The following is a 10,048-nucleotide window of genomic DNA, read 5'->3' as shown; positions in this document are numbered from 1 at the left end:
CATTTAGTACTGCAGCCGCCAACAGCACAGATAAATCAGCTTATACTAATTATCTGTTTTTTTTTTCTTTAATTTCACGTAACTGAATCTAAATAAAAGTAAAACAAAAATACTGGTTCGCAACGGAGAAACAGTAGGGAAAGACCGAATATAAAGATAGGAGACGAAAAATTAGAAGAAGTGATCAATTTTAGGTATCTAGGAAATCAGATAAGTCAGGACAGAAGGAGTAGTAGGGATATAAAACAGAGGACAGCGCAGGGTCGAGCCTCCTTCAATAAAAAGAAGTCACTTCTATACTCGCGAACTATTAATTTAGAAATTTGGAAAAGCTTGTTAATGGTGCATGTTTGGACCGCGGCGCTGTACGGATGCGAAACGTGGAGGGTGGGCGCGGCAGAAAAAAAGGTTAGAAGCTTTCGAAATGCGTTGTTACAGGCGATTGATGAGGAAACCGTGGATAGAGAAGGTTAGAAATGAAGAGATATTAGAAAGAATAGGAGAACAAAGGATTCTGTGGATCTCAGGCATGAAGGTTTAATCAGAGACCTATTAGTGGCGGAAACAGCAGTTAAGAGGAGTAGAGGTAGACCTAGATTAGATTACTGTTCACAAACAGTTAAGGATGTGGGATGTTCTAGATTTAGGGAAATGCGAAGATTAGCCTAGGATAGGAAAGAGTGGAGGTGCATGTCCAACCAGTCGTAGGACTGATGACCTTATGATAATGATAAACTGAATCTAACGCGTTGAGAGTATGTGGTGCAGCCTTACTCTAATTAAAATTTTAATCACCAGACGTCCGTCGTAGCAAAAGTGGTCAGTTCTCAATAAACAATTGGGACTACAATATTGACATCTAATACATATAAACAAAATGAACTTTTGTAATTACAATATAAATATGGATTATTTAAAAGTTGGAGCAGTAATTTTCATGAAATTTTAATTTTAATGCCGTTATAAAGTAGAATTAGGGTCACGCGGGACATAGAGAAACATAGAAACATAAACATTTTAATTATAGAGAGGCTGGTAGTACAGGAAAATAAGCTAAAACGTCAACGACTAATGTTTAACTGGATTTTATGAGTTATTTATGATCGTTTTATAACCTGTAAAACACGAATAAAACAGGTCGTTACTCAGCAATTTGGTCCCGAATTGTAAAAGCTGCAATGGTGAAAGATATTTACAGCTACCAAAAGTTTCCGCACGTCTCCGACGCTTTCGAGTAATTGGGAGACTAAAATTGGTACGTTTCAACTTTGTAAGACCAACTTTACTAACTCATTTTCCACACATGTCCCAAAGTTACAACAAATATCAAAAATTTTATTAGCAATATTTATGAAACGTTAAACAACTGCTATGTTATATTATTTTGTAATATATCCTTGACGGGCGCGAACGCAGGGGCGTGTTTTGGGGGATTCTAACTAGGGTTGCAATTTGCAATCCTTGCTATTATAAAGTATTGTAGGTTATTTAGGGTAATTGTACTCTATACTGTTTGCGACGAATACAGTACGCCAAAATATTTTATTTTACATGTTTTGATGTCTCTGAGATTCGTTTAAGTCATAATATACAAAAAAAAATAAGTTTGACAGGCGCGAACGCAGGGGTGGGTTTTGGGGGTTCTAACTAGGGTTGCAATCCTTGCTATTATAAAGTATTGTAGGTTATTTAGGGTAATTGTGCTCTATACTGTTTGCGACAAATGAAGTACGCGAAAATACTTTATTTCACATGATTTGATGTCTCTGAGGTTCGTTTAAGTCATAATATACAAAAAAAAATACATCGTGTAATTATACAACACGCTACTGAAGTGAAACTTCTTCAAACACACAAACATACCGGAATAGGTGTTAAGGAATTGGTTTAATGGTATTATTTGTACATTATGCTTCGCACAGGTGCAATGCTGATAGTAAATATACTATAGAATGTCTTTATATACAGCAATCACAGCTTTTTTGTCATTAGACAATACAAACCGGCCGGTACCTCCGCAACCGCTATGTCCCTGCATTTTAAATCTGTAATATCTTCGAAAATATTCATTTATCATAAATTACATGCTGTAAAGGGTCATATTGATCTATATTAAACGACAATGTCTTTTAAGAGTACTTAATTGAATATGAATTAATGCTGTATTGTTTAAAATCGCTTCATAAAAAGTCATTATTCTTCCGCGCAAAAAATGTGTTTATTGACGATACCACATTACAAACTTCTAAAATTTTCAGTGTCTCTCTACTATATTATGCATGTATTATAGATATAAACATTCCTCTTGAATTAATCTATCTATTAAGTGAAACCGCATTAACATCCATTGCGTAATTTTAAAGATCTACGCATACATAGGGACAGACAGCGGAGGAAATGCGTTGCATGATTTCGTTACATAGCAACCCGCATGAAACGAACTTACCCTACCGTGCGTAAAGAAGTTTCACTTCAAAAAACGGTAGCAGAATTTTTGCGTATAATCCATAGGTAGGGACAAAAGGTTGCTGGATGTAACTCAAACTAATAATCCTGTCGTATTGAAGAACTGATTTTACATTGTAGTCGCAATAATATTTCTTTGAATTGTTTAAGTAACAAAAATTATAATAACTGTAAGTAGTAAACGTGTAAGAAGTTTTTTTCATGATCAATATTTCGTCATGAAGTTTAATAACTAAATCTGTACGTGTACTGCAGTTATATATAAAAAAGTAACTTTTTAAATATTTTTTTATAACCCGTCTCCCAAAAATATTTTCTACGTTCGCCCCTGATCCCTGATAATGACCGTTCTATTTTAACATACTCCTAAAAGTCACGCGTATCGCAAACGTTTTTACTTAATGCAACGTAATCCTGAAAGGTTAATTTCCAAAACAATAAGCGATCCCATATATCGACTAAAAATAAACAGAATTCCAACTGAGATTAAAAGCATTCCCCTGATAATTCCCTACGTCAAAGGAATTTCAGAAAATATCAAATGTATTCGAAACAACTACAACATCCAAATCCAGTCAAACATTAAAAGGTAATAAAACTGGAAAATAACGATTAGAGGAAGGATTGTATATGCCTACACCCACGTTCCATATATATTTATATATTTATATATGTATAAAACAGTTATATGATTAAAATATGAACGAAATTATGTCAAATTCTTTAGATGTTACCACCGAAATTTAGCTTATCAAATCGTAAATATTTAATTAACTCTATTTTTGACGTTTAATTAAATCACCTCTTGAATTTCGAAAACTTTTAGTTAAGAAACGTCCCACTGTAGTTGGCAGTGCCTGTTCTAATAATTATCGTTTTTCTCGAAAACGTGAAACAAAATACGATAATGGAATAGCAAGTCTGTTATACTATCTCAATGTTAATGGCGAACGCCAACGTCTACTTATTAACTTTAATTAAAAAGAATTGCATCAGGGGTTCATTATTATATCCTCTTTAATTTTCTTTACTTTCTGTCCGATTTTTTTCAGTCATGTCTTGTCGTCTATTTAATTCAATCGATGGATTTGGAAGCATTTTGTCTACCTATACAAGTACTCCATAAATAAAATCATTTAACGTTGATTTTTCGTGATGGTTCGTACTTTATTATTAAGTAGAAGTCTCTTTTGTGGCATGATGAATGAACATTTCAATAAAAACCCTTTTTGACATTTACACAGCCTTCAGCATTCATTGTAACATCCATGAAAACCGCACACGACATTCACTACGAAGACATTAAAATCGATATTTGATATTTTTCGTTATGGGTTATTTTTTAGTACAAATCGCATACCTATTACGAATATTATATTTGATGTTTACCCTTGACGGAACAATATAAAACCGAAGGGAATACAATACAAACATGGGATGAATAATCAAAATTTAGTAAAAAGGAACCCGAACTTTGACAACAATAAATTTGACATAACAAGGAACTTTTATATAGGATTTAGAGTAAGTGCATATAATTTAACATAATTGAAAATAATTCGAAGTGGTCTGTATTCTGTCGAAACTGCCAGACGCGTATCGCGATTTCGACCTTTTTGGATTTCATCAGCGCGTTGCAGACGGCTCCGACAGAACACAGACCAACTTTTTACCTGCTGTCTTAACAGCGCGTTTTAGGATATACCACAAATGGCGCGGTAAACGCCATCTGTAGTACGATGCTACATTTTGGGATTACGTATGCTGCAACAAGGTCCATTTAAATTTATTGATATCTACTTGCTGAAACGAATCCCGGCGTAGTTAACCTCGACGTGATAGGCACGTTACCATAATCGAATAAAATAATTCGAAGTGGTCTGTATTCTGTCGAAACTGCCAGACGCGGATCGCGATCTCGATCTTTTTGGATCTCATCAGCGCGTCGCAGTCTGAATCTAATCTGGCTATTTATACGGTTGCTATTAACCTACTAGCCGAGTGGTAGGTGTTAGCTTGCAACTTTAAACAAATAATTTCCATGTAGGTACTAGCTTTATCTTAGTGGTGTAATAGAAGAAAGTATAACAGGGCAGACAAAACATTAAAAAAGCATTCACCAACTTCGATATGTCGCACATGTCGTCCTAAAAACGTCAAACATTATTTGCTCCTACACCTACTATCAATATAAACTCACTGGAAATAATAAATTTACACAAAAAAAAGAGCGGTGCTCTCGAATACACTCAGTAGAACTATATTTCGATTACGTATGTAAATATACTACCGTCCGTACTAACCAGGTTGCGACCACCGGGACCAGAGACACAAGTTGTAACCACGTGCTCGCCAACTCATACTATCCAACTTCCTTTAACTGCCGTTTTTGCTCACAACTCCCTCACAAAAAAAAGACAGTAAATTTTTGCAAATATATGCTGTGTTTATTGTTATCCATTATTATCTACTGCGTCTTCTTTATCGTCTTCTCTTTCTTAGAAGATTTACAATTGCAAATTTTGTTAACAATTTTTCTTATAACTATCTGAATACATTTGAACGCAATAAAAAGTAAAACCAATAATGTTGCATACACGTCTAAAAGTTGAAGTTGAATCCAACTTAGATTTGCTGTTATTGACCTCAAATGGGGCGCTCCTCTGTGCCTTATCACATATTCAATCCAATAAATTGTGCTGTCAAGTGGTTTAACAGGCCTGTCATGGAATACTCTCGATTTTTCTTTCATATTTTCGTAATACCTGTAATAAAACCATAGACACAATATAGAATATTATTTGTATTTGCCTACTCAAGAAATATCAACAGAATTTGCCCTGTCAATTACTTTCTGTTTATTAAAATTTTGATTAAACCGATGACGATATACAGGTTTGATATTAGTAACCTTATGTGTATTGAGCAAATTCAATTCGTTCAATAATTTACTGATTATACAATGTGCTTGCCGTATGTGTAGTTTCGACGCCATCTTTGAAGTTGGCTTCGCAAAATGGCGAATTTTCGCAGTGTTGCCAACTTTTTCTTTTGACGGATATGCTAACATACGATAGGAAAGAAATAACCCGAATGTAATGAGTGTTGCAGTGATCTTGACAGCAATGCAACATTTGGCGCCAGCGATGTCAAAAATACTTTTTTACCAAATACTCGATCGAAAATGATACAAAAACGACGTGAATTTATCGTCGAAAAAAACTAAAATTTTTGTTAGTGTCATAACCGCTTAGTTTTTGTACGACAGCCATTTTTTTTGCGTCTCCAACACACCTCATCATCACATCATCGACTGCGTTTAATTTTGGAGAATTGACGCTACAAATTTCGAATACATCCTTCAATGGTGGAACAAGCCACTTGTAAGGTCTTTGATAAAGCGTGCTTATAGGTTCAAGGTCACCACTTTTAACTACTCAAAATTAGGCAGCAGTTCCATCAGCTGCATTTTCATGTACTACTGCTTTATAGTCGAATCTCGCAGTTACACACGGTTTTCCGTAGGCAAAAACATCAAACGGCTGTCAAAATAAAATAGGCGGCGCGGTGGTTGCAACCCCAACAATATAGGTTGTTGCCGATAAATTCGCGTCGACTTTTTTAATTTTTCACCATTGTCGTTTGAACAATTTTTTTTGGGATACATTTTATGTATTGCAGACAACCAATAACTTCAAAAACCAACCGAAAGTAATAAACATAAATAATTATCTTTTTAAAGAATAATTATGAATGAACAATTTCGTACTTTTTATTGTTAAGCATTTCGCCTATGGCTTTATCGAAGTTCTTCTCGTTCATTTCATTATAAAGCACTTTATAGGCATAACCTTGTTTGACCGCCTCCTCAACGTTGTAAAATTGATCTCCAAAAACAGGAATTCCAATTATTGGGACTCCATTGTAAACAGCCTCTGTTAAACTAAGTAGACCCCCATGAGTGATGAACAATTTTACATTCGGATGAGCTAGAACAGAGACCTATTTAAACAACATAACCAGGGACTATTCGATTACGAATCCATTATATTGCCAAATGTAATTTTGTGCACCATTCAATTGTCACTAATGAATTACCAGGGACGCTGGTTTTATTCAAGACAGCTTTATTATTATTCTCAACCTATGTTAATTGTATTAATTTGTTACTAGTAGCTATGTCCATGCGACTAAGTCGTAATTATTTGTTGTATTTAAAACAGTCTAAAGCGCTTTCGCATATTTGTATATACTGGAGTAAAATCATCGGATTCAATTTCACTTCAGGCATTTTTGGGAGTTTTTATTATCTTGGTTTTATGGATGTAATCCCAAAACAAAGCAGGAAACAAACCAGTGGAAGACACCTGGCTCTCCTCGTCCCAAAGAAGCTCGCTAAGTGAAGTCAAACAAGACAAGGCTCATAGTAGAATGAAGATTCGGGCTATAGCGTCGTGGTCTAAGTGAACTATTCTGTCCATGGATATTCTACTATGGATTCTGTCCGTGAAAGCCTTTGTTCTTATAAGACAAGGCTCATTTGCTTGTTCGATTTCAGAGGTGTTGTGCACGTGGAGTTCGTTCCACCGAGTCAGACTGTTACTCAGAAGTTCTACTTGGAGGTTTTGAAAAGAGTGAGGAAGAATATCCGGAATAAAAGGGCAGATCTTTGACGAACAGTTTTTCATTACCAATTGTCCACTTCCCCCCACTCACCGAATCTGGCGCCCTCTGATTGTTCCCCAGACTCAAAAGTGACATTTGCCAGAAGTTAAAACGAAAATCGCTGGAAGGCCTAAAGTACATCTCGATAAGTGAATGTAAAGAGTGTTTTCAACAATGGAAGGATTTTTTGCAGAGGTGCGTTGTGATCAATGGAGAATGCTTTGAAGGTGATCAGAATTTGGTGTAAAAATATTAAAAAATTATCACGAAATTGCTGTTTTTTTGGTCCCCGCTCGTACATAGGAATTTCCACTAATAAAAATTGGTAAATTTTATAACACAAATTTGCAACTTAATGATTAGACATTTTGGTGTATCATACCTAAAATATCCTGCTGCGGATACCATTTACTAATGTGGACATTTTTTGGTTTATTTGGGAGTTCAGGATCTTCGAATTTCCATAACACAACCTGTTTCAGTTTCGAAAATGATTTTAAGATTCCATCCTTAGTTTCGTTGGGCAATGAAAAAGCACGAACGTTGGATCCTAAACTGAAAAAGATGGCGCCATCTTTTGCACCGTCCAGAATTGTTTTCAAATCTTTTGGAAGTGGTTTGGGATCAGACACATGAAATCCACCAACGTCTATTGCATTAGGAACAGAAGGTAATGAAAATCCATAACTTGGATGCGAGTTCCATAAGTACAAAGATACATTAAAATAAAGATCACTGACTGAAGGCGCTCCCGGAAAGAACTTTTGCATATCATTGTCCAGTTTCCGAAAATGGAAGAAATATCCATAAATTAGCATTGAATCAATTATAACTGTGTTAATAAGCCTTTGAAAGAAGCACATCTCAGGGGATATGTTAATAAGAAAATCGGGAAGATAAGCAGGAACCCCCGGTAACCCAACTTGCATGCTTCCTACAAATGATTGTCCAATGGTACTTAGAAGTATATAGGGTGCTTTAAAATGATATGAAAGCCCTGTTAAGAGCTCTTCACCAAATTTATGAATTATTATGAGGTCAAAATGGAGTCCAGGCTTGAATATTTCTTTTTGCACATTTTCGTCTTCCAATACATGCTTTCCTCCGTCAAACACTAGAGACATGAATGTATTTTGAAATGTTGTGGGATCTACCTTATCCTTTATTGCTAAAATAAGAAAAACACATTAATATTAACGATTAATAAAGATAATTTCAATTCAAATAAAAACGATTCTAAAAAATGCCAGAGTATGATAAGCAAGAAAGCCGAGTAAACGATTACACATCACACAAGGGAAGTAGAGGAGTTGTATTAACACACCCAAGTTCTCAATGACGCACATATCTGCGGTATGGCTTTTGGAGAGTATTCATGACATTAATTGCATAATTACTGAAAATAATTTCAAGTTACACCTAATAATAAATTAATAAATCAATACATTACAATATTATATCTGTTAATTGTACCTAGATGTAGAATATGGTGGAAATGAGCATACAGTTATTTCCGAATAAATCATTTCCATAGTTAGTAATCATGAACATGCTCCTCCACTCTTTCCTTTATTAATACTGCTTTGTCAATACCGCTTCCATTTTATCTAAAGCTATCTCTAATATTGCATAATCTAGTTTAAAAAGTAAATATAAGCATAGATAACGTAGATAACTGGACAAAGATGATATGCACCTGAATTTGACAATTATAGTATGTGATTAGAATATATGTATAGGCAACCATCTATTCACTTGACTCGAGTCATTTGGACACACCCACTGTTTCCAATGGTTTATTTCCAACTGGTTTTTAATTAATGATATTGACTAAACGGAAGCATATCATGGTTATTAAAAGTATAATGATATTGATCTTGTAAACTAAACGTTTTAATATGTAGAAACCGTTATGATTGTAAATTAAAAACATTTTAAACCGCTTAATAAGCCGAATGAAGTTTTACAAACAAACAGTGCATTTCAAGCACATAAACGTCTAACATTACTATATATTATTTTTAAATTAAATTAATTAAATTTAAAGTTTTTATTCAAGGAACTGATGAATAGATTTTATGCAGTTATTAAATTGACTTCAAAACCGCAATAACGTAGTACTTTTCTTATGTGAACATTTATCTGGGTAAGCGACAAACAAAATAACGAACAACCCTGTATGTAATGGACACATTTCTCCCAAACTTAATACAATCAAACTGAATGAGTTAGCAAAGAGACAATGAAACTGAAACCTTCACTTTCTTCTTTGAGCTTGGTCAGCGGTATTTCCTTCAAGTTTTCGACCTGCGTCTTTTGGCTATAAGGACTTATAAGGGTCACCCTGTGGCCTTTAGCCAAAAGCCCTTTAACAATCTTATCACATAATATGTAGTGACTGTACGATGGCATCTGTTGGATGTACAGGATCTCTGAACATTTACATTCTAAATAAAAAAACAAATTGATCGTTAATATTAGTAACTTCATAATTCTGTAATATTGCTTTAACACACATCAGTTCACTACTGTACTATGTACGGGGACCTTGTTGAATTATTTGCAATTGATCTTATCGCAGAAAGATAATTTTTCATAAATACACAAATAACAACATTAAATAGTATTTATCAATTTTAGAAATCGAAAGATATAAGTATCCAAGGTAAGTCACAAGAATTTTTGTATCAAGGACAAACCAGTAAAATTGAAGTTTATTTTCAGATTTATAGCTTACTTTGGTACTTCCCCATACCTTATTTATAAGAGCGAGAGAATAATATACCATAATTTTCTATAAATTTTCAATATTATTGCTAGGTAATCGTTAGAGAAAGGATTTAAAGTCCATTAAATGAATCTGTACGTGTTCGAAATAAATGATTATAGTGAAAGAATTAGAAAGACCTATTTTATT

At 34.3% G+C, this 10,048-nt stretch overlaps 1 protein-coding gene across 5 annotated transcripts; it reads right to left on the bottom strand.

Annotated features, from left to right (window-relative positions):
• Positions 1 to 4,890: 4,890 nt before the first annotated feature.
• Positions 4,891 to 9,684, bottom strand: LOC108739582 (UDP-glucuronosyltransferase 2B17-like). Of its 5 annotated transcripts, none has more exons than XM_018473557.2 (5): positions 8,582 to 9,108; positions 8,456 to 8,527; positions 7,514 to 8,299; positions 6,236 to 6,455; positions 4,891 to 5,231 (listed from the first exon to the last, which is right to left on the bottom strand). In XM_018473557.2, the coding sequence occupies exons 2-5, from the start codon at positions 8,475 to 8,477 to the stop codon at positions 4,934 to 4,936; spliced, it is 1,326 nt and encodes a 441-aa protein (XP_018329059.1). In that variant the 5' UTR covers positions 8,478 to 8,527; positions 8,582 to 9,108; the 3' UTR covers positions 4,891 to 4,933. The 5 variants fall into 5 exon arrangements, with proteins under 5 accessions (XP_018329059.1, XP_018329061.1, XP_025830545.1 ...); XM_018473559.2 differs by having other exon boundaries at positions 8,605 to 9,108; XM_025974760.1 differs by lacking the exons at positions 8,456 to 8,527; positions 8,582 to 9,108 and adding an exon at positions 9,387 to 9,684.
• Positions 9,685 to 10,048: the final 364 nt, after the last annotated feature.

Source organism: Agrilus planipennis, unplaced genomic scaffold (genome assembly GCF_000699045.2).
Source record: "Agrilus planipennis isolate EAB-ADULT unplaced genomic scaffold, Apla_2.0 scaffold173, whole genome shotgun sequence".
NCBI lineage: Eukaryota > Metazoa > Arthropoda > Insecta > Coleoptera > Buprestidae > Agrilus > Agrilus planipennis.
This window is presented reverse-complemented; position numbering and strand designations above follow the sequence as displayed.

Excerpts from the sequence above, each read along its gene's own strand:
- LOC108739582 (XM_025974760.1), bottom strand. The coding sequence starts at position 9,621 with ATGAAGTTACTAATATTAACGATCAATTTGTTTTTTTATTTAGAATGT. Across the intron at positions 8,300-9,386 it reads GCTCAAAGAAGAAAGTGAAG|CAATAAAGGATAAGGTAGAT; the intron begins GTTTCAGTTTCA and ends TTCTTATTTTAG. Across the intron at positions 5,232-6,235 it reads GAAATGCTTAACAATAAAAA|GTATTACGAAAATATGAAAG; the intron begins GTACGAAATTGT and ends GTTTTATTACAG.